At 62.8% G+C, this 23364-nt stretch overlaps 3 protein-coding genes across 4 annotated transcripts; 1 reads left to right on the forward strand and 2 right to left on the reverse strand.

The window, feature by feature from the left end:
* Positions 1 to 407: 407 nt before the first annotated feature.
* MMP15 (matrix metallopeptidase 15) lies at positions 408 to 8316 on the reverse strand. 2 transcript variants are annotated; one of them, XM_059824690.1, is made up of 10 exons: positions 7851 to 8316; positions 4180 to 4328; positions 3816 to 3938; positions 3398 to 3705; positions 2999 to 3160; positions 2653 to 2876; positions 2379 to 2517; positions 1985 to 2135; positions 1752 to 1867; positions 408 to 1498 (listed from the first exon to the last, which is right to left on the reverse strand). In XM_059824690.1, exons 1-10 carry the CDS (start codon positions 7872 to 7874, stop codon positions 1038 to 1040), a joined length of 1857 nt encoding a protein of 618 aa, XP_059680673.1. In that variant the 5' UTR covers positions 7875 to 8316; the 3' UTR covers positions 408 to 1037. The 2 variants fall into 2 exon arrangements, with proteins under 2 accessions (XP_059680673.1, XP_059680672.1); XM_059824689.1 differs by lacking the exon at positions 7851 to 8316 and adding an exon at positions 5430 to 5561.
* A 594-nt stretch (positions 8317 to 8910) lies between these two features.
* Positions 8911 to 12913, reverse strand: USB1 (U6 snRNA biogenesis phosphodiesterase 1). The gene is made up of 7 exons (XM_059824691.1): positions 12810 to 12913; positions 12573 to 12724; positions 12188 to 12371; positions 11640 to 11693; positions 10380 to 10485; positions 9418 to 9501; positions 8911 to 9124 (listed from the first exon to the last, which is right to left on the reverse strand). Exons 1-7 carry the CDS (start codon positions 12911 to 12913, stop codon positions 9020 to 9022), a joined length of 789 nt encoding a protein of 262 aa, XP_059680674.1. The 3' UTR covers positions 8911 to 9019.
* Positions 12914 to 15718: 2805 nt separating this feature from the next.
* On the forward strand, positions 15719 to 17629 carry ZNF319 (zinc finger protein 319). Its single transcript, XM_009812082.2, has one exon. It carries the CDS (start codon positions 15719 to 15721, stop codon positions 17378 to 17380), a length of 1662 nt encoding a protein of 553 aa, XP_009810384.2. The 3' UTR covers positions 17381 to 17629.
* Positions 17630 to 23364: the final 5735 nt, after the last annotated feature.

Raw genomic sequence — 23364 nt, forward strand, 5'->3', positions numbered from 1 at the left:
GGGGAGAACAAGGCGCGCTGTGTTCCCGGCCAGGCCGCTGCCGTGGGAGCTGGTGAAAGGCAGCTCTGTCTGCTGCTGGGGGGACGGGGACACACACTGCTTGCGCTGACCCCACGGCCCCCCCCAAATGGGAGCCCCAGGGTGGGGGCCGCTGCAGGGACATCGCCGGCCATGCTGGCCCCTTCCCCACATCCCCCGGCATGGCACCCAGCCCCTGTGGGTGCCAGGCAGGGTGGAACCCCCAGGCGAGCCCCCCGTTACCACAAAATCTGCCAAATCTCGCCCAGGGCAGCCCGCGTGGCTCCTGCCCCCATCACGCGGCAGAAAGGACGGCACCACGGCTCTCCACGCGCCCGACCCGTTTAATACACATACAAGACGGCCGTGCCCGCTGCCCTGCCCACGGGCCCACGCGTGCCCAAGGCTTCGCCCCACGGCGGCGGCAGGGTCCGGGCTGAGCTGAGCCCGCAGCGGGGTTGCAAAGGTGGCATCTCCCCCCTCACGCTATTTTTAGGCACCACATCCCCCTATCCCCACAATTCAACAGGAAACATGGCCGGGAGCTCGGCCCTCCCTTCCCCTCCCGCTTCCCTGCCATCGCAGGTGGCGGCAGCTGAGACCTGCCAGCTCGTAGCACTTGTGAGCAGCCCCCAACCTGCTCACCACCCCATGCGGCACAGGCACAGGCCAGCGGGTTCACGCGGGACGAAGGACCCTGCCGGGCCCCCGTGGCAGAGGGGGGTACAAGACGATGGGTGGCAACCTGAGGGTGACGGCTGGGGAGGGGGGCGAGCGCCAGGGAGCAGGCAGGACCTGGACACCCTCCAGCCCCCCCACCCCGTGAGCATCCCCCAGTCCCAGCCCGGCTGCTCTGGGGGGGCTGGGGGGGTTGGGCATCCCCCCCTTTTCTGAAGCCGGAGCCATCAAGCAACAATGGGGCAAGAGGGGTCGGGGCCGTGGGGAGGGGCAAGGGGAGGGGGAGGTCAGGTCCATCCTTAGCACCATGGTGGTGGGGCGGTTGGGGGAGGGAGCCGGGGTCAGACCCACTCCTGCAAGGAGCGCTTGCAGTACAAGAGCATTCGGGGCGCGCCCTTCCTCTGCATCTGGACGATGACGTAGATGAGGCCGAGGATGCAGAGCAGCAGCACCAGCAGCACCAGCACCATGACGACGCTCATGGTGCGCGTGTACTCGTCAATCTGCACCACCACGTCCACGTCCCCGCCCGGCTGGCGGCCGCCCTCGCCGTAATCCTCCTCGTCTTCCTCCTCCTCCTCCTCCTCCTCTTCTTCCTCATCTTCGGCCCGCCCATCCCCATCCCCGTCAGGGTTGAAGGGGGGCCGGTCCCCGTCGGGCCAGCGGGGATGGGGGTCCGGGACCAGCTCCGTGTGACAGCCCATGAAGTCCCGTAAGATGGATTTGGGATAACCCGGCTCCGTCTTGAGCCGCTCGTTGTCGAATTTCCAGTACTTTGTGCCTCTGTAGAAGTAGGTGGAAGCTGGGAGGGGAGAAGATGGAGGCGAGGGGTAAGTGGGCTGGCGTAGGGCACCCCACAACCTGGGCACCCCTGCGGGCGCCCAGGACAGCAAGTTTTGCTCCGGGACCGGTGAAACCCTTCCGAAAGAGCTTCACCACCGACTCCTGGGCATCCTCCCAGCCTCCATCCCATGGGGCCAGGCCACCAGAGGGGTGACCCCAATCCGCTCTGGTCCCCTCCCTGCTGCCCAGCCCTCTTTTCCTCCTCTACTTACAGGCGTCCGGGCTGAGGAAGGCACCCTTGGGCGAGGGAGGGATGCCCACCCAGACGGAGATGGGCTTCGGGTACCCGGGGTCCACCGAGCGGGTGTCTTCGTTAAAGCGCCAGTATCTGGGGGAGGCGATGAGGTGAGGAGCGCGGGGTGGGGGGGCCTGCCGCCTGCCATGCCCACCCGTGCCAGGGGCCAGGAGGTGGCAGAGCAGGGAGGAGGACCCCAGAGCCACTCACCTGTCCCCACGGAAGAAGAAGGTGTGCCCCGTGGGTTCCCACCAGACGGCCGTGTCGATGCTGTCGTAGGGGATGCCCTGCCCGTAGGTGACCAGGGGCTGCGGGTACCCGGGCTCCAGGTTGGCTTCTCGGAAGAGCCAGTACCGGTCACCTGGGGGGGGGAAGGAGATGGAGGAGGGGGGTGAGGTGGCAGCGCCCAGCTGCTGCGGCAGGCGCACAAGTGGACAGGGCTGGGGGTACGATGCCTGCGGCCACCCCGTCCCTTTGGGATCCGGCAGCGGCTCCGGCTGGGGAGGTGGGTCAGGATGGGATGAAGCCAACCAGCTCTCAGCAGCTTGGGAGGGCACTGGGGTCCCCCCTCCACCTCGGTGCTCCCACCCAGCTTCCCGCTCACCTTTGAAGAAGACGAACCTCCCATCGTGCCTCTCGTAGGCAGCATCGATGTCCCCGGGGAGGCCCCTCCAAAAGTGCCCGATGGGCATGGGGTAGTTGTCCAGCACCCGGTTGTGCCGGACCCTCCAGAACCACCGGCCCTGGTGGGAAACGGGGTGTTGGCAGAGGATGGGGGGGACACAGTCCCAGTGCCAGGCATCTCGCCGGGGGATCCTCCCACCCAGGGACCCACCACATCCCCAGGGAAGGGGCAGGAGGGGGGTCCCGGCAGGTACCTTGAACACAAACATCTCCCCACGCAGCACTGCCACCGTGTCGAAGTTCCCGTCGCAGATGTCGGGGCCGTACTGGTCAGGTCGGTCTGGGCTGCCAGGTTTGGGGGGTCGCTCCGGTTTCCCCGGGGGGGGCGGTTTAGGGGGTCTCTTGTCTGGCCTGCCAGGTCTCTGGGGCGTCACGGTGGGCAAAGGTTTGGTGGGCTGAGGGTGCCCGTCTGCGGTACCTGGATCAGGCAGGCGAGAGAATGGATGGGGTGACAAAAGACCAGCGGTGCCCGTGACTCAGTTTCCCCACGCACGTACCCAGCATCCCAGCTCCGGGCTGATCCCCCACCCAGCTCCTCACCGTACAGCTGCTGGATGCCCTTGAGGTCATCCTCGGGCAGCTGGAAGTTCTCCGTGTCCATCCACTGGTAGAAGGGGGCCATGATAGCGCTGGGGTTGCTGGAGTGCTCCAAGCCCAGGGAGTGCCCCAGTTCGTGCACGGCCACCAAGAAAAGGTTGTTCCCTGCAGGGAAAGGCGCCATCAGCAAGACGGGGTGGAGGACACGACGCCTGGGGGGAGCGGTCCTCAGCCCCAGCACCCCGCGATGAGGGTGCTCCGGGGGGAGCTGCCTGCATCACCCACGGTGGAGCTGCTCTCCCCGCCACCCCTGCCCACACCGGCGCGTCCCCCTGCCCTCAAACCCGGGGGCCCACCAGGCTCCTCCGATTGCCGCCGTCACCTCCTTGGCCCTCGACTCACCAGACACATCCGTGTTCTCCAGCGTCCAGGGCTCATCCGAGTCAAAATGCGTGTCCCCCCCCATGCCAGGACCGGGAAAATAGGCGTGAGCCAAAAACCCCCCAACGCCGTCGAAGGGGGAGCTGTCTCCGTGGAAGCCGGAGGCGAAGAGCACCATGATGTCGGCCTCCTTCTTCCGCTTCTGCCGGATGTCCTCGTAGGGCACCTCCCGGAAAACCAGCGGCGTGGCTTGCTCCCACACCCGGAAAGCTTGGCGGACGGCCTCGTACGAGTGGTATCGACCCAGCTTCTCGGTGTAGTTTTGGATGCTGGGGGTACAGAGCTCACTGGGGACGGCCCGGGACAGTGCTCGCTCCCCGAGGGGGTCCGTGGCTCTCCGGGGGCTGGGGGGGTGGGAAGCCCTGGAGATGTTGGGTACCTGAAGGTGAGATGGCTCTGGCTCCAGCGCCGCCCCGTCAGCGCGTACCGCTTCCGCCGCATGTTGGACTTCATCCGTGCCCCAAACTGGTCCGGGACCCCGCAGCGAGGACGTTTCATCCACCTGCATGGAGCCAGGGCTCAGCCCACCGCGGCCGAGGTCCCCGAGGGGTTACAGCGGCCGCGGACAGCGAGGGAGGTGGCCCAAAAAGGGACCCAAAAGGGGAGACGGGAGATGCAGCTCCCATGGGAGACAGCACCCGCATTTCCAGGTGCAGGCAGAGCTCCGGGGCCGGCAGGCAAAGCGGCAGAGCCCAGGAGCGGAGCTGCCTTCTGCTCGAGCAAGAGAGCCCGGAGAAACTCACGCCTTGGTCTCCTCGTCCAGGACGCCGGTGACGGTGATGCCGTAAAACTTCTGCATCTCGGCGAGGGCCGAGGAGAAGGTCTGAGCCGAGCGCATGGTGGACATCTGCCGGCTGGGCTGCGGCAGGTAGCCGTAGAGCCGCAGCCATGCCTGCGCCGGGGAAAGCAGAGCGTGAGGCCGCGGGCGGGGAACTGCCCGACGGGGGGGACTTGGGGCTCCCCGGGGAGATGCGGCTCCTCGAGACCCTGGTGGGGCAGGATCAGGCCCACCGCCCGCTGCCACCCCAGCCCTATCCCCCCACCCCGTCCTGGGGTGTCCCTGCCAGCTGCCGGGGGGCAAACACCACACCCAGGCAGGCAGGGCGGGCAGGCCGGAGCAGGCAGCGGTGGGGGAGGCAGGGAAGAGAGCCCCAGCCCTGCCCCACAAAGTGGGGGGGATCCCCCCCATCCCCATCCCAGGGGGTGGGGGGCTGTCGGCCACCCCGACCCCGGGCAGAGGGCAGCTGGCAGGGGGCCCGGCTCCCCCCGGGAGCTGCAGATGGGTGCGGGGCCAGACCCCCCCCCCCACGCCTCCACCCACAAAGGGGTGTCTGTCCCGCGGGGCCGGCACCCCCCCGGGCACCCAGAGGTGGGGAGGGGGCAGTGGGAGCGGCCCCGGGGGGGGGTGCTGGGGCGCGCTGGGTCCCTTCCTCCTGCACCAGCCTCCGCCTGTCCTTTTTACTGACTTTTCAAACATTTTTTAGTGATTCTCTTTACTTTTTGTATTTTCTTTTTCCTTTTCTTTTTCCTTTTCTTTTTTAATTGCTCTTTTTTCCCTTTTAATTTCCCGATTTATTTTTCCTTTTAATTTCCCCCTCCCAATCCCCCCCCCCCCCATTCCCCCCCCCTCCCCCTTCTTTAAAAAAAACCTTTAACATTTCCATTTGGACAAATTTTTAATCTTTTAGGAAGTTTTTTTTTTATACCCCCCCCCCCCCCCATGGCAGAGGGCCGGAGCAGAGACTCTCTCAAAGGCCCTTTCACCCCCCGCCGCGGCCTCGCGTGGGCACAAAGCGCTTCCTCTCCACGCCCCCCCCCCCCCACCCCGGTCGCTGCCCGCCACCCCCGGGGGCGTCCCGGACCCCCCCCCCGCCGCTGCCTGCACCCCCCTGCACCTGCGTCCCGCGGCCGCAGGTGCAGGCAGGGTGCAGGCAGGGGGGTCCCAGGGGAGCCCCCCCCCCCCAGCCCCGCCCCGCGCCCCCCCCCCGCTCACCTCTGCGTTGATCTCCTCGCCCGCCGCCGCCGCCCCCCCCGCCACCAGCAGCACCAGTCGCACCAGCAGCGCCAGTAACGGCGGGAGGCGCCCGCCCGCCCGGCAGGGGGCGCCGCCGCCACCTCCAGCCATACCGCACCGCGCCGCCGCTGCCGCCGCCGCCAGTTCGCGGCTGCCCCCGGCCGCGCCGGGCCGGGCCGAGGGCGGCGGTGGCGGAGCTACGCCGCCCTCATGGCCCGGGGCCGGGCCCGCCGCGGGGGCTGCGCACGGTGCATGGGCGGCGCTGCCAGGCGCGGCCCGTCGCCTCCCGGCCCGCCTTTGTGTGCGGGATCAGGCCGGCGGCGCAGGGCGCATGGGCGGCCGCCGCGGCTCGGCTCGGCTCTGGTTCCCCCGCCCGGGCCGGCCCGGCCCTGCCCGCCGGGAGCAGCGGAGCGGAGCGGCGCGGAGGGACGCGGGCGCGGCGGCGGCGGCGCGGTTCCTCTCGGCGGGGAGCGGGCGGGGCGGGGCCGGGCCGGGCGAAGGGGCGGGGCCGCGGGGAGGGGGCGGGGTGCGGCGACGAGGGGCGGGGTCGTGCGCCCCCTCCCACCCGCACCTCCCCCGGCACCTGCTGCCGGCGGGTGGGTACGGCCACGCAGCCCCACGGCCGCTCCCGCGGGTGGGTACGGCCACGCAGCCCCATAGCTGCTCCCACGGGTGGGCGCAGCCACGGAGCCCCACGGCCACTCCACGGGTGGGCGCAGCCACGCAGCCCCACGGCCGCTCCGCGGGTGGTCGCAGCCACGGAGCCCCACGGCCACTCCGCGGGTGGGGCGCAGCCACGGAGCCCCACGGCCACTCCGCGGGTGGGCGCAGCCACGGAGCCCCACGGCCACTCCGCGGGTGGGCGCAGCCACGCAGCCCCCACGGCCGCTCCCGCGGGTGGGCGCAGCCACGGAGCCCCCACGGCCGCTCCCGCGGGTGGGCGCAGCCACGGAGCCCCACGGCCCGCTCCCGCGGGTGGGCGCAGCCACGCAGCCCCACGGCCGCTCCCGCGGGTGGGCGCAGCCACGGAGCCCCACAACCGCTCCCGCGGGTGGGCGCAGCCACGCAGCCCCACGGCCACTCCACGGGTGGGCGCAGCCACGCAGCCCCACAAACCGCTCCCGTGGGTGGGGCGCGGCCACGCAGCCCCACGGCCACTCCGCGGGTGGGCGCAGCCACGGAGCCCCACAGCCACTCCACGGGTGGGCGCAGCCACGCAGCCCCCACGGCCGCTCCCGCGGGTGGGTACAGCCACGGAGCCCCACGGCCGCTCCCGCGGGTGGGCGCAGCCACGCAGCCCCACGGCCGCTCCCGGCGGGTGGGCACAGCCACGCAGCCCCAACGGCCGCTCCCGCGGGTGGGCGCAGCCACGGAGCCCCCACGGCCGCTCCCGCGGGTGGGCGCAGCCACGGAGCCCCACGGCCGCTCCCGCGGGTGGGCGCAGCCCACGGAGCCCCACAACCGCTCCCGCGGGTGGGCGCAGCCACGCAGCCCCACGGCCACTCCACGGGTGGGCGCAGCCACGCAGCCCCACAACCGCTCCCGTGGGTGGGCGCGGCCATGCAGCCCCCACGGCCACTCCGCCGGGTGGGCGCAGCCACGGAGCCCCACAGCCACTCCACGGGTGGGCGCAGCCACGGAGCCCCACAGCCACTCCCGCGGGTGGGTACAGCCACGGAGCCCCACGGCCACTCCGCGGGTGGGCGCAGCCACGCAGCCCCACAACCGCTCCCGTGGGTGGGCGCAGCCACGGAGCCCCACGGCCGCGCTCCCGCGGGTGGGCGCAGCCACGGAGCCCCACGGCCTGTCACCCGCAGGCAGGCAGCCCAGGCCCTGCGCACACCCTGCCTGCCACACCTGCCCACTCACACCCCCCATTTCGGGCTGTGCCAGCAGCCGCCCATCCCCGGACTTTGGCCCCGTGGCCCTGCTGCCGAGCCCGGCTCCATCCCCCGTCCCTGAAGGTGGGAGCAGGGTCCCCGACACCCGCCGGAGTTACAAAACAGGGCGATGTGCCAAGCCGGGCCCGGCCGGGGAGGGAGCGGGGCCACTGGTTGAGCATTAACCTGGCACTGGTCGACTCAGACCACGGAGAAACCGGTCGTGCCGGAGCCAGTTTCACCGAAAGTCCCCAGGGGGCTAAAAATATCCATGTTTGGTTTTCCTTCCCCAAAAGAAAACTCGGGGTGTAATCACACACCTTATCGCGCAGATCCCCATCCCAGAAACTAACTGGCTACAGACCTAACAGAATTTTGTTAAGGATTTCGAAACCCAGCTATCGCGCGGGTGTTGGCAGACATCACGACCTGTGCTGAGGTGCTCCCACGGCCACGAAGCCCCCAGGCTCTCTCGTGCGCAAGGACGGGCAGCGCAGCACCGATGTGGGCATCGCCTCACCTGAAGCTTGCGGGAGCTGGGCATGTCTGAAAGGGAACGGCTGAAATCTACCACGGGAACAACTTTATAACACGAGGAGACAGATTTTTACTGCTCAGAAGTCCCGGAGTCTTTCATCAGACAGCCGTGGAAAGAAAAGATTCAGGGCAGCACATTGGCATCCTGCTCCGAATACCCGAGACTCTGCAGCCGACCTCCCCACAGGAGCAAAAGGATTAAAAAGGAGGTTCTCGCAAGGGACAAAGTCCAGCCCGCTGTCCCCAGGGTTGTCACTGCACCGGGGGTGCTGTTCCCACGGGGAAAAACCATGGAGCCTGGGCAGGAGCTGCCACCCCTTGACTCACCCGTGGGCACTGCCCTTCCAGCTCAGGCAAAAGCTGCACCGCTGTATCTTGGGCTCGCCCACACACGGCAGCAAGCTTCTCAGGAGCAGCAGCCCACTAAAAAAAGTCCCGGGCTTAAGGCACACACAATCTTAAACCAAAGCTCTTCTCTTAGACCCAGCCTGGAGCACTGAAACAGAAGGGGTTTCCAACCTCTCCCCTCCAGATTTCATCTTTTGCCATTTGGCAAAAGGATCAGCTACCGAAATTTCTCTATAGAGGCAGCAGCAGTGTGAGAGCGACACAGGACATGACCCAGGAACCTGTCTGCACTGGCTTACAGCAGGGAGATGCTCTGGCCAGAGAGTCCAGCTCCATGTCCTCGCCTCCTGCTACACCTCTGAGCGTGCTTGGAGCCCCTGGACAATCAGGCAGTGCTATTTTCAACCGTGCGAGACACTCTCCCTTTAGCAACAGCTTCCCACGCTACCTTCTTCCTCCTTCCCATAAGGCATCTACGGCTTTTATAGAGGTTTCCTTTTTTTTTTTTTCTTTTTTTAAAAAATCAGCAAAATTAGCAGCCGTGGGATGGCTGGAACCGCCGGTGCTGACTGAAGCACATACAGCAGCGAGGACAAAATCTGCTACAAACACACATTTCTTCAGCCAGCAACTCAAACTTGGAAGTATCCCGACTTGAGGCCACAAACACTCCAGAGATGCTGAGCAGGCAAGAAGAGCGTGGGAGGTGCGTGACAGCCTGTGCCCTCAGAGCTGCACTGGAGAACGGTCCTTGGTTGGACATCAGGGTCTTCGAGGCTCTGAAATACACAGCCCCACTGGCCCCTACCTCAAGGGGAAGGAGAAGTACTTGTTCCCTGACTTACAGCGGATTTGCTCCCATTGGACACGCAGCAGGAGCGCCGAGTCCTCAAAGCCGTCCACAATGTCCTGGAAAACAGATGCAGGAGTCAGCACCGGGAGGGTGGATCTGCCAGAGGATGGACTCGGAAGCCCTCTCTCCGAACCAAGTCAGAGACAAGGCTATTTGTGACTGGAAGCCTCTGACTTCCTTCCGGAGGGTGGTTTAACTCATGCTCCCCCTAAAAGCCTCTCTTCTTTCAACCCAGTGAAGTTTGGCTTGCTCAGCGAAGAGAATTTCCCACTCTCCGCCCTCGGCAGGGAGACGTGGCTGGACACCAGCTCTGCTCTTCCCTTGCTCTCCGCACTGCGTGGGGACGCACCTGGAGCTCCCGCAGACACTGCCCTTCCAGCCTGCCAGACAGGTCCCCGACGCACCAGGCCAAGCTGATATGGAACGACGGGTCCTGAAGACAAAACAGGGAGCAGATCGTGAGGGCTAAAGAAGGCTTTGCTCAACGCATGGAGCCACAGTGGGAGATCTGGTGTGATGCTGCCCTGCCTGGGATCGCAGAGGTAGGAGGATCCCGAAGCTGGGAGGCCCCTCTGCCAGCTCAACAGTTGCAAAGCTGATATACGGACAGTGCTGGAGGCGAGATGAGTCCCGGGCTCCCCACCCCAGCCTTTTTGGACACCAGTGGGCAAGGCTGCCTGGTTCCCAGCCTCCCTGTGGTCAGCTCTGCAGAAGGTTTTCCAACTGCACAGAGAACCTCTCACGGACGGTCCTGGTGCGGGTAAGTGGGTCGCTTCTGAATAACCCACAAGAGCCCACTGCTCAGCTCTGGAGACAGAGAAATCAGGTTTTGGCCCTTCAAAATCCAAAACCTGTCCCCAAAGCTAGTACCAAGCAAAGAGGCTGGACTGACGCCCCAGGAAACTGCCCACGGAAGAGGCGCAAGCATCGCTCTCGGTCCTACAGTGCTCACCCTAAACCCATTCTATCTTAGGACAACCCTGCTTTTATGCACAGCGGGGCAGCAACGGTGACGTATGGTCCGGCCCTTCGCCCCGGAAACCCGATTCTCAGGAGGCCACCAGATAGTTAACATCCTTACTCTGCTGCACAGGACACGATACAGAAGTCACAGACTTGCGCTAGTCCCATTCTCAGTGAGATCGTGTTCAGGGTGTTAAGGAAGAGCATCACCGACGGGCCCAGAGGAGACCATTTCAGAGTCTAACCACCCCGCTCCTCTTTATTTGGGGCGGACATTTCACGGACCTCTCGCAAGGAACCAGCCGGCATCTCTGGACCGGCAGGGAAGTAAGTAGGGAGAGCCCTCACCTTATAGAACGTGGGAAGGTCAAATTCCTCCAGAACTCTGTCCACCTCCGAGACCAGCTCCAGCAGCTGGAAATGCCCAGCGGAGACCTCCAAGCCAATAAAGGTTCTAAAGAAAGACAAGGAGAGACAGCGAGCACCCTTTCGTGCTGCAGAAAGCACAGCCCTAAGCATACTTAGCTCCGCATTCCTACAGGCAAATTCCCTAGCCCCTAACAAAAGATAATTTGAGGAATGCCAGGGTTAAGCATTCAAGGATGCTGGCCGTATTCTGAAGAAAAACAGAAATAAAGATGCGGTAGCAGGGAGAAGCAGGACTGGATGATATACCACGTAGATGTACTAAATTAACTCAGCACCTTTTGGGACATGAAAACTCATTTTCCAGGCAAAGGATGCACTCGATGCAGAGCACCATGCCCGTGCAGAAGCTGCACTCAAAAAGTGGAAGTTGCCAGAGGGGTTTTAGGGTGGGAGAGGAAGCAGGGAATGGGAAGTACCAAGCTGGAGAGACGTGACAGAGGTACCTCCTCAAGGACTGTCTGGATGATGCCGTCTAGGCTCCAGGCGGGGAGGGGAAGATTAAGTGTCACCCAGGATCCGCTACGTCCTGCCCAGGACTATCGTGGGCTGCCATTCCCGCTAGATTCAGCAACTTTTCACAATTTTAATCACCTTTGCTTTGACATTTAAACTACTTAATTGCATTCAGTTGGAATGAGGCTTCTGAGCTGACACCCAGGAGAATTAGCACCGTCTAAGCTATTTCCCTCCAGCTCTTGGAAGACCTGCGCTACAATTTCACGACCGGCACTGCTGCCAAAAGAGGTGGCCCCCGGCTCTGCTCGCCCCAGGCTGCTCACGCTGCCACAAGGGTTTGCGAAACTGCGGAACAAACCAGATGGGAGACGGCAGTGAATGCGGCTGCCTCCTTTAGCTCCCGTGAAACCGTAGCACGAATCGGCCTGCCTCAGGTCACGTTGCAAACACATCTCCTCTCTTCGGAAGACTGAAATCCTGCAGCCTGAGGTTTGGCCACCGCTAATGAGACCAATGGCTTGCGGAGAATCAGCACTGAAGCTAAAAATTTATGCGAGCGGCTGGGGAAAGGTGTGAAACCTCTGGAGACAAGGTGATCGCACGCTGCCCCGTCACGTGGCTCAGCCCGGTCACGGTGGGACAGGCAGGGTGATGCTTCCCACCCACCCAGCATCTTGCCCAGCCTTCTCCCCAGGCAGGCAGGCTGCCCTGCTGCTCGCTCACCTGGTTTTGTTCTGGTTGGTGTAAACCTTCACTTGGTCAGCCACACAGAAGAACCTGAGAAAAGAAAGATCCTATTTCAGCTGGGGGGGGGTAGAGAAAAGAAAAAAACCAGAAGATGGGGAAGGGACAGGATTTCCACCGAGCTGTGGAAAGATAAAGGCAAATGTACGCCGCAATCGGACCGAATCGGTGCAACCAGAACCTTTCCGGGCTGAAATTAATCCATCCCCCCCGCATTTCCAGCCCTCCGAAGGCCAGGTGGCGACAGAAGCCCTGAAGCAGCTGACGCTCGGCGGCTGCCCGAGCCAGATGTAAGCAATGAAACCACCTGTGGTTTACGGGACGGCACAGCTCCGGCCTCATCCCTGAACGCTGAGACTTGACTTGTCCGGTGCCAGATCCGGAGCCCGAGAGGAAAACTCCCCAGGGCTTTACTGGTGTAGCACCAGCTCCCAGAGACGACTTCGGGCGCGGATGGTGGTGAAAGGCAGGCCCCGAGGGAGAGGGAAGGGGGTGAGGAGCGCTCTCCCGGGGCTCCGTGTCCCTACCTGTGGAAGGCGGCCAGGCGCTCCTTGAGGGAGCGGACGAAGGGGTCTATCCAGTGGTAGCGCAGCACCACGCACTGCGAGAGGCTGAGGTGGAACTCCTCCATGGCAGCCAGCGAGGAGACGTAGGTGCGAGCGTGGGAGACCAGGAGCTCCAGCAGCTCCAGGAATTCCTCCCGGACTCCATCTGCGGGGCAGCGCGCTCAGGACCGGGGCCCTGTCCGGAGCACCGGCCGCGGATCCCCACCGGGGCCAGGCGGCTCCCGCAGGGCTCCCCTCCCCGCCGCGCACACCCGCTGGCCCTGCGGCCTCCTCGGGCCTCACCCGGCCGGGCCCCGGCCCACCCCCCGGCCCCGGCCCCGGGCCCGGCCGGGCCGCCGTTACCTACAGGGCAGGTAGACGTGGGTGGCCCAGCTGCCCCGCTCGTGGGGGAAACCGCGGACGCGGCCGCCGTGCCGGGAGCTGTCGTCGCTACCGGCCTCCTCCGGCCCCGGGTCACCGGGCAGACCGGTGGGGACGGGCAGGCGGGGGCGGCCGGCGCTGCAGGGACCGGGAGGGGAGGATGAGGAGGATGAGGAAGGCCGCGCGTTCCTCACCCGGCCCCGCTCGCTCCCGCCGCACCTACCTCACCGGGGGGGTGTCCTGCGCGCTGCCGCCCCGCCGCCCCCCTTCCTCCTCCTCCTCCTCCTCCTCCTCCGAGCTGCTGTACCCCACCAGCGCGGCCCTCATAGCCGCCCCGGCCCCGCCTGCGCCCGCCAGGCCCTTCCGGGGCGCTGCTGACGGCGCCGCCCGCCCGCTCCCCCCCCCGCCGCCGCGGCGGTGCCGGTGTCGGCGGCGCTGTTGTCGGCGCGGCCCGGCAGGGGGCAGCCGCCGCGGCCCGCCCCGCCCCGCCTCCTCCGCCGCCGCCGGCCCGCTCCGCTCCGCTCCCTCCCGCGCCCCGAGACCGCCGCCCGCCCGCCCGCCTCCGCCACCGGCGCCCCCTTCCCTTCCCTTCCTCCCGGCTCCCGCCGCCACGCCAGCGCGGGGCTCGGGCGGAGCGCACAGGCCGCGGCCCCACCGGCGGCGAGCGGGCTGACAGGGGCCTCCCGCCGCAGGTGAGGGGCCCGGCCGCCGCCGCCGCCCTTTGTGTGGGCCTCGCCGGGGCGGGGGCGGCCCCGGCCGGGCAGGGACCCCCCCCCCCCCCACCTCCCCCAGCCCACCGCGGGGCCTCCCGGCGCGGCGGTGAAGGCCTCGGGGCGCTGCCGCCGCCTTTGCCCGCAGGCCGGCGGGGCCGGAGGAGCCGTCCCATGGGGAGAGGCGAGCGGCGGGACGGGCCTCGCCGCGGGCAGCGGCGGCGGCGGCTGGCCTCCGAGCTCCCCGGCCGCCCCCGCGCCCCGCGGCCCCGCCGCGCCTCTCCCTGAGGCGGCCTGGGCCCGGCTGCGGGAGGCCCCGGACGGCGGGAGGCGGAGCGGACCATGCCGGAGCGGGCCGTGCCGCGGGCCGCCTCGCCGGTTTGAAAGTACCTCTGCTTTCCCGGCTTCTCTCCGTAAATGGTTGTCGCTTCCCACCTCCCACGGAGGGATGAGTTAGGCTGGGAGCTGGCGCCGACTCGGGGGGCCGCGCAGAGCCCTCGGTAAGCCAAGGTTGGTATTTCTTATTCTTCCCTGCTGGGGGGACGCAGGCTTCCCCTGCCCGTTAGGCCGGACGGTCTGGGATGCCCTCGCCGTTGGGTTGCTCCCGCCATGGTTAACGTTGCCCGTGGGGGAAGGTGGCGGCTGGCCTGCGCTGGAGTTTTCTACCCCGTCGCGCTCGGGTGCTGGGTATCGTAACTGCGAGCCCTCCCTTCGTGTTGACAGTCGAGGTGAGCTACGTAGGAGAAAGAGGAGATCCCGCGTACCGGCAGGGCCGCGACGGCGTCTTTGGGTGTTTTACTGCCCAAAATTGTGCCAGCGGACAAAGTAACGCAGCGTCCCCGTGGGCAGAAGCGCGGTCCGGCGGCCCCCAAGCTGTTGAGCACAACCCAGTCTCAGCTGAGTGCTGGAGGAGGTGGGGACGCTGGGAAGTGGGTTTCTCTGATGCTCCTTATCGCTTAGTTTTAAATACAACAAATGCCTTCCTGGAAGACCGAGGTTTTACTTACCCTGGGTGAGGGCAGGCGGTTTGATGCAGAAACAGGGGTGCTCTTGCAGGGTTAGGGGCTCATGGCCCAGGAGAACTAGCTGCTGCTTCTCGCCAAGGCCTGGACCCTTCCTCTCTCTTGAGGTGTGTTGGCCCTGCTGCTGTCTGCTGCTCGCTGGTGGGTTTTACTCTTCTCTAAGTTGATAGCAGGTTTTACTGGACACCTCTAGAAGGACTGGAACTTTTCAGTGAGCAAAAGCCCTGTGATGCTCTATAGTAAGGCCAGGCAGCACCTCCGGTGTCGGTTGTTCGGCCCCAGAGTACTTTTATTCCATGGTTTGGTAGGAGGTTCAGCCGAGCCGTTGCTTTAATGCTTCTTTTATCTTCACAGAAAGTGCTGCACACAATACCTGTGGGTTCCGTGTTTTGTCTGCAGATAGGATAACGTTGAGGGCAAACCTTCCCCTGAGCTCTCTGGCTCTTCCTAGTCTACAGGTGCTGCCCGGAGAGGGGAAGATCTCTTACATACATCCCCTGGGTAATGTCCCCGATACCCGAGCTGCAGGAGGAGCAGAACTGCTTCACAGGGGTGTTTCAGCTGGGGTGGGATCAGGTTGGGATCTGCCTTGATATGTGTAAAAACTAACCCAGTAGCTTCTTGATTGCGCAGCATTTGGTGCACTTCAGCCCATGCAGAGACCGATGTTCTCAGCCAGTGCCCGCAGCGGGGCTGGGAGATCCAGCGACTGATAGCGTACGGGGTAACGGCTGAGCTGACTGGGACCTGGGCGGTCATGCTGCCTCTCGTGAGAACACACCGCTCAAACGCGTGCCTGGCTGCGGCCGGGCAGAGCCCGACCCTTTCCGGGCTGAGCACGCCTTGTCCCAGGCCCTTTGCACAGCAGCAAGGGGGGCTCCGGTTCTGGTTAGCTCCCCCACGCTGGCTTCCTGGTAACTTTGCAGGGACGCGGGAGAATTTTCAAAGTGAGCCGTGGGGGGAGGTTGACTAGAGAGTTGCTCGTTGTTCCTCTGAGACCTGACATGAGCTGTCTTCTTCCTTGCAGAGAGAGCTGCTCCCTGGGCTGCCTCCCTCGCCCTTCCTAAATGTGAGCACATCGCAGCCAGCACGGAGAAGGGCCTCCTCTTGTCTTCAAGGCACTTGCTTCTGCCTCCTGTTCTTTTGTCCAAAAAACAAAAAGCCAAACCAAATCAGTCCACAAAGAACTTGTGCTGATCTAAGGAGGAGGCTGCGGAGTCTCAGTCACCTCTTTGCTTCCCAGGATCCTGGCTGTGGGCTGAATTTTCTGTCCTCGACTCCAGGGGATCAGCTACGGGGAATTAGGATCTTGGATACTTGCGATTTTTGGTTTTACTTGAACCTTTTCAACCGAGAAGCTGAAGCTGTCACTGCTAAAATCCCGTTTTTTTTTCCCAAGCATGTCAGAAAGCTGGCAGCAGCAACAGCAGCAACCACAGCAGCCGCCGCCACCGCAGCAGCACCACGCTGGGGCAGCCGCCCTCCCGGAGCACTCCATCCCACCCAGCACTGCTGACAACCCCTTGGGCTGTGCCGTTTACGGCATCCTGCTCCAGCCGGACCCCGGTCTGCAGCACCACCAGCACGCCCCCATCCAGGCTGGAGAGCCGTCCCACAAATGCGGTGTGTGTGGCCACGACCTCGCTCACCTCTCCAACCCCCATGAGCACCAGTGCTTGCCAGGCCATGACCGCTCTTTCCAGTGTACCCAGTGCCTGAAAATCTTCCACCAGGCCACCGACCTCCTCGAACACCAGTGCATCCAGGTGGAGCAGAAGCCCTTTGTGTGCGGCGTCTGCAAGATGGGCTTCTCCCTCCTGACCTCGCTGGCGCAGCACCACAATGTCCACAACGGCAACGCCATGAAATGCTCTATCTGCGAGAAGACCTACAAGCCTCCCGAGGCAGAGCATTCGCAGCCTCTCGACCCCTCAGAGAAGCCCTACAGCTGCTCCATCTGTCAGAAAACCTTCAAGCACCTCTCGGAGCTGTCCCGGCACGAGCGCATCCACACGGGTGAGAAGCCGTACAAGTGCACGCTGTGCGACAAGAGCTTCAGCCAGTCGTCCCACCTGGTGCACCACAAACGGACGCACAGCTCGGAGCGGCCCTACAAATGCACGGTGTGCGAGAAGACCTTCAAGCACCGCTCCCACCTGGTGCGCCACATGTACGCACACTCAGGGGAGCACCTCTTCAAGTGCAACGTCTGTGAACTGCACTTCAAGGAGTCGTCGGAGCTGCTGCAGCACCCCTGCACGCCCAGCGGGGAACGGCCCTTCCGCTGCGGCGAGTGCCAGAAGGCCTTCAAGCGCCCCTCGGACCTGCGGCAGCACGAGCGCACGCACAGCGAGGAGCGGCCCTTCAAGTGTGACCTCTGCCAGATGAGCTTCAAGCAGCAGTACGCGCTCATGCGCCATCGCCGCACGCACAAGGCCGAGGAGCCCTTCAAGTGCAACCTGTGCGAGAAGGGCTTCGTGCAGCCCTCGCACTTGGTGTACCACCAGCACGTGCATGGCATAGAAAACCTCTTCAAGTGCAACGTGTGCCAGAAGGGCTTCAACCAGTCCTCAGAGCTGCTGCGGCACAAGTGCGTGCAGAACGCGGAGCGGCCCTTCAAGTGCGCGGTGTGCAACAAGTCCTACAAGCGGGCCTCGGCTCTGCAGAAGCACCAGCTGGCCCACTGCGCCGAGAAGCCACTCAAGTGCACGCTCTGCGAGAGACGTTTTTTCTCCTCCTCTGAGTTCGTGCAGCACCGCTGCGACCCGGCCCGCGAGAAGCCCCTCAAGTGCCCCGACTGTGAAAAGCGGTTCAAGTACGCCTCGGACCTGCAGCGCCACCGGCGCGTGCACACGGGCGAGAAGCCCTACAAGTGCCCCTCCTGCGAGAAGGCCTTCAAGCAGCGCGAGCACCTCAACAAGCACCACAGCGTGCATGCCCGGGAGCAGCAGTACAAGTGCATGTGGTGCGGGGAACGGTTCCTGGACTTGGGCCTGCTGCAGGAGCACAGCGTCCAGCACACGGCCGAGGGCGCCTACCAGGTGGCTGCCTGCTTGCCGTGAGCCTCCCACCCCTCGGCAGCTTTCAGCTTGCATGTGACGCCCGTGAGCCTGGGCCTCCCCTTCCCTCTCCTCGGTTGTAGACGGCCTCCAGGGAGTTTGGGGGAAAGGGGAGGTACGGTGGGCGGGCAGGTAAACTTTCCTCTGGCCTCCGTGGTTGATACGCCACTTGTATCGCAGGCGTGACGGACGACGTGAAAAGCTCGAACGGGTGGAGAGGAAAGGAGGGAGGTGGGGAGAGGAAACGATGCTTGTAGTTACCTGGCGTCCCCTGGACTGTAGTTCACGCTGTACCTGCAGTTCCAGTGCTGGGAGCTCGGCTGCCTGCTGCGGGCACCAGCGCTTCACGTGCGGCCTCTTTCCCCTGCCCTGCCTGGTGGGGAGGGCTGGGTAACTCTCCTCCTGGAGAAGGCTTGGGAGCAAGGCAGAGCCAGCCCTCCCTTCTCCCGGGGTGCGCTGCTCGGCGAGGAAGTAGCAGGTTTCTGCTCTGCTGCTGGGATCTCCCACCTTTCTTGGTCCAAGCTCAGTTGAGAGGACCATTTCAGATCGTTGGCGTTGATTGACTGCCCCGACCTCCCTTGCTCTCCCTCTTTCTAGAGTGTAGAAAGGGAAAAGCCATGGGGCTGCACAGCTCCAAAAAGCACTTTGGCATTGCTGCTTTTGCAGTCGCTGGCTGTCACACTCTGCAAGGGTTCTGAGCGAGCCTGCCCACCCCCTGTCCCTGCCAGCAGCACAGGGAAGAGTAGCAAGCGCTGCGCCGCTACCGGAGAGCGTGGCGAGGAGAGCCTCCGTGCCCTGCTCCTGGCCGAGAGCCTGGCGTTTAAGAGCTGCTTCCTGAAGGACCGAGCTCTCCTGCCAAGACTTTACCTCCAGCCCCCAGGCCCCTTCCCTCTTTGTACCGCTCCGGCCGTTAGCGTACCTCCAGGGCGGTCAGGCAAAGGGCCGTCCCAGCAGTTCGAACACTAAAGGGTGAGGCCAACACTACTAATAACCTACAACTTCCGAGGCGCTGCCATCGCTGAGAGTAACCCACGCTGTGCGCTGGTGTCTGATTTACTGGAGGGAACCAGAGCAAGCCAGGAGAATCCTTCCTGGCCTGCAGGCTCGGCTACACAGGGAGGGGAAGTTTAGCAGTGGGTAAAGGAGGACTGTATTTTTTTCCCTCCTGCAGGAGTCCTGATTTACCCCTTTACTCTTTCTTTACCTCTTCTGTATTTTTCAGGTTTTGCACAGTTCTTGTAAACATCACTTAAAAATAAATTTCCCCTAGCAAGGTCGATGCAGCCTCAGGTGTTTTCCTCTGCAGGATTTTGCTGGCTTCTCATGACCGAGACACCCATTACATGCCAGTTAGATGCCTTGGAGGTTGAAGGCGCGCTTACTAGGTTGCCCACCAGCCTTCCCCTCTCCGTCTTTGGAGATACTAAGATGTTAAATATCCATCTGTGGAGATATTCAAGCCCTGACTGGACCTGGTCCTGGACAACCTGCTGTAGCTGACCCTGCTCGAGGAGGGGGTTGGACTAGATGATCTCCAGAGGTCCCTGCCAGCCTCAGCTCTTCCGTGATCTTGGCTGGCCCTCGTATGAGGTAGGAGTGTTGTGACAAGCTGTAATTAGCAAACGGCAGCCGTTAACTTGCCCACGTGCTGCACAGGTGATTAGGACAAGTTTAATAAATGTTGTCCGCGGCAAGTATTAGACAGATTAACCTTGCGGAGAGTTGGGCTGTGCCTGCTTTGCTAGTGGGGGATGCGCATCTAAAAGGTGGAGAAGGGCTTTTGTTTCCATTTCCAGCACGGTGAGGGGGAGCGGGATGCGGTTTTTTGGGGCTGGGACAGTTCAGTGACAGGTCTGACCCTGGGGCTGAGTCTTCTTCACGTGCAGCTTTAAGGAGGTTAAAGCAGACCTTGCTCTGCTGCCCAAGGAAGAGGGACCGATGGTTATCTCACTTCATGCTGCCTCAAAGATGTAGAACTTCCTACCGAGTTTTCTGTCTGCATTTCTTTTTTCCCTTTTTTTTTTTTGCTTTTTTTTAAAGCAGTTTGTTAATATTCATTAAAAAATACTGTATAGTTTAACTTGATGTCGTACTGGATCTTTAAAAAAAAAAGGATGTGATAACTTTGATTTTTAAAGAGCTCTTTGGTTCTAGGTAGCTGGTTTTTGCTGTTTAATATGTAGTAAGTTCAGTGTATGCTTTACTGTAGGAGTAAAAATGAGGAGTAAAACCAAGGAAGGCTAATCCTGTCTTTACAGAAGGGCTTGGTGGTGATGGAGGCTGCAGGCATGGGGCTGGGGCCAGCCGGGGAGCACAGCACCCACCTGAACCCTCACTCTGCTCCTGCCTCGGGCTGGGGTTAGCTCTGCTCTTGTCCGAAGCAGCCCGGCGCAGCTGCCTCGGGTGCCACAGAGCCGGGGGTTCAGCGGTTGCCCTGACCGCTTGAGCACGGCGCCGGCAGCCAGGATCAATGCCCAGAGCTGGGAGCTTGCAGAGAGGTTCATCTTTAGTAGGAGGAGGGTGGGAAATGGAGGCTGCTGGAGCCTCCAGGGGCTTTTGTAGCTGTATTTCTTTCTGGGGCAGCTGCTGGCTAGAGGAGGGGTTTGGAGAAGTTGTTAGTGGGGACCCCGAATAGCTGTGCCCTGCTCTCTCCCCTCCCCAGGGGCCTGAGTGCCTGCCTGGGTGGCTGGGCAGCCTCGGCTGCTTGGGGCAGAGGATGGCGGTGGGCCCTGGGCACAGCTCCGCACCGCGCGCTGGCCACGGAGCTGCTGGATCCTGTCCTCTTGGTACCAGCTGGGCACAGGGACTGTTGGGGAGTGATTCCCTCGTGCTGAGCAGCTGGGGAAGCCCTTGGTGTCCCAGCGAAGAGCTCCGGCTCTGTTTAGGACGTGGAAACAGCCAAGCAGCTCCCTGGGCAGAGAGAACATCATCAGGGCTGTGCGCTCGGGGGCCCGTGCCTGGCGGAGAGGGGATGCTGTGGGGAGCTCGGCGGGGACGAGCCCAGGTCCAGGTCAGCCGGTGCCTGTGAGTAGGTGCCTCCAGGTTCGAAAACATCTTGGTGCGGCATTAGAGCATCATTAAGTAGGACTGGCCGTGCGCCCACGGTGACTTGGTCTCTTCATCTTGTTTGCTGCCCTGCAAGAGCCCAAATCCAGTAGAAGCCCATGGTGGCTTCTGCTGCCAGACCTCGGTGCTGGCGGGTGGAGGACCTGTGTGGAGGAGGTGGCTGAGCGGCCGCCGAGAGCCTCGGGTATATTTTTGTAGGGAGATTGTCTAGTTGGAAGCAGCTGTGTTGGGTACAGGCAGGCTGGGGGAGCAGGTCGATCTCCATTGCTGTGCCTTTGGGTCTTGTTTTGTACCGTGAGGTGCGAGGTGATGGAAATAGCAGGAGGCACGTGAGTGTCAGGAGCGCGGTGCTGGGTGGGGAGGCATGGGGCTGGCCTGGGGGGCCCATGTTCCCTGGGCATCACACCGTGAAGAGCTCTCTGCTAACTGCTGGTGTTTCCTTTTCAAACCAAAGAGCAGTTGCAGCCAAAGCCTCTTGGGAGTAAAATGTGTTTCTAATCTGTACCTGTGTTGCACTTCTGACGTTTATTTCAAGAGGCTTTCAGGCTTCTTCATGCTGCCTCCGCTTGGCATCTCACGTCACTCATCGCCCCACAGCACCCAAGAGGGTCGCCGTGCTGGAGCTGGTGTTGCGTCAACCTCGTGACAAGTGCTCGCGTGTGTCTTCAAGACCTGGTTGCCTGAGGATGCTCGGTAGGGCTGGAGTAGGGGATGGTCCCTCCTGAAGGGTTGTTCTCTTTGGCAGGCAGCTTGAGCGTAGGATGCTGCTGGGGAGGCGGCGGGGAGGGTTAGGCTGGCCGAAGGTGGCATGGATGTTGTGCAGGAGATAAATCCTGCTCTCTAGGGCTGCTGTTCCTCTGGCTTCCTGGGTCCAGGAAGAAGGTAGCCTGTTACCTGGGCTTTTTTCCGATCTTCACTTACGGTTACCCTACCTACAGGATGCCTTTAGCTGTATCTCAGCCCCTTCCCCTCCACAGCTATTTTGCTTATACTTTTATAAGACCTTTTAGGCTTCTTTGCCCTTTGTTCAATTCTTTATTCGTAAGCAGCGGTTTGGTTTTCATCCCTTTTTCCATTTTGATTGCGAGGTCTCTTCCTGCTCTCTCCCCCCCCAATCCCAAATTCCTCTCCCAGGCTGGATCCAGGTGACACCAAACCACTTGCTGATGAGGTCACGTGTTTGGGACCTGAATCTTGCCGGAATCCAGCGGGTGCTTCTGGTCCTTCCCCCGTGAGGTCATCCATCTCGCTGGGCATGGGCGATGCCCGTGGCCTGGCAGCTTGGCTCGGCTGGGTCATGTCCGTGGTACAGCTGGCTCCGGCGAGCGAGTCCGAGCCAGGACCAGGAGCCAGAGCAGAGCTGTAGGAAACAGGCACCGGGGTGAGAGCGGCCATTTCCATGGTGGGTCCCTTCGCCGCGTCTCCAAGGCTGGGGGTGAAGTCAGTGAAGGGCTGTCAGACGTTCCTGGGGAGAAGTCATGGCGCTGGGGTGGGGCCGGACCGCTCAGTTCCCTTGGGAACGCCTGCGGAGCGGCTGTGTGCATCAGGCAGGTGGCTGAGCTGAGTTAGCCGTGGTGGGGACAGCCCTGGGACCACGGGTATGCCCAGGCAGCCCTGCCAGCTCTCCAGGGAGCGGATGCCATTCCTGCGATCTGGGTGGGAAGACGTGCACGCTCTGGTCTTAGGGCCCACGTGCTGGAGTGGGGAGCGAGAGGGAAAGTGTCCTCTGACAGTGGTTTGGGACCATCTCTGGGTGCTCAAGCCTGACCTTGCACTGTTTGGAGGGAGGAGAGCACTTTCTACGCTTCCCTTGGGTATTTACCGTCAAGCCCAGGCTGCAGCCAGAGCCTGGCTATTAATAACAAGCAAAAAAACCCTTCTTGTTCTTCAGAGTTTGACTCTTCCTCCGTTGGGTGATGAGTTCACGTGCGGGAAGGTTCCTGCACACGCAGGCGTAATGCTGAGATGCAATAACGGCAGGCCGGCGAGGTTTGGGGACGGCGGCTCTGCCCCGGGTCTTGGGAAGCACGGCGTCTCCCCAGCTGCCAGGCTCCCTCTGCAGCATCTCCCAGCAGCCGCCTCCGCCGCTTTCTGGACGTGGAGATGCTGCTCTCGCAGCGTGCCCGGGATGCTTGGCGGGGAGAGCAGGGCTTCCAAGCCGCGGATCCGAGGGATTTCATGGCCGGTGAGGTTCTCGGGCTCCTCCTAACCTGCGCTCGTGCCGCCGGCGGAGTTCCCAGGGCCGTGGGAAGTTGTGGCCAAGGATGATGAGGTTTGTGTGGCTTGCAGTGCCTTTAACACTGCTCTCCGTGTGTTTCTAAGATGATACTCCATGTACGTGTGTATATATATTGTATTAACACATCCCGCTCTTCTGTGTGAGTGTCAAATGGTTTTGCTTTACTAATAAATTTATAGTTATTTATACCTTCCTGTGGGTGTGTAAGATTTCTGGAGTGGAGGCCGTGTGTCGGGCACCGCCTCCCCCGTCTGTCTTTGTGCTCCGTCTGGCTCCGCTTGATTTGTTAATTATTTTTTTTTATATTTTCTTTCTTTCCCCTGAACTTTTTTGATGGAGAAATGATGGTTCATCTGCCCGGTAACCAAAAGTCGAGATGCAGGGTACGGGCAGGCTCCCAGGGGCCAAAAGCAAAAGCAAGCAGAGTCTGCAGTGTGGTTTTGCCCCTTGCCAGGGGTGGACCGCTCCCTCCCCGGAGCACGGCTTGCCGCTGGGGCTTCAGGGCAGAAGCAAGCAGGATTCTCTGCCAGAAAGGTCCTGCTCCGAGGACCCCAGCCCCACGCGCGACTCTTTCAGCTTTCCCAGAGGCCGTTTTCTTTTTTCTTGTATCCCCCCCATCCTGTGATAGCGAGAGGAGCCCGTGACCTGCAGACGAGCTGACTTGCTCCGTCCCACACCCAGG

Source organism: Gavia stellata, chromosome 15, assembly GCF_030936135.1.
Source record: "Gavia stellata isolate bGavSte3 chromosome 15, bGavSte3.hap2, whole genome shotgun sequence".
Taxonomy (NCBI): domain Eukaryota; kingdom Metazoa; phylum Chordata; class Aves; order Gaviiformes; family Gaviidae; genus Gavia; species Gavia stellata.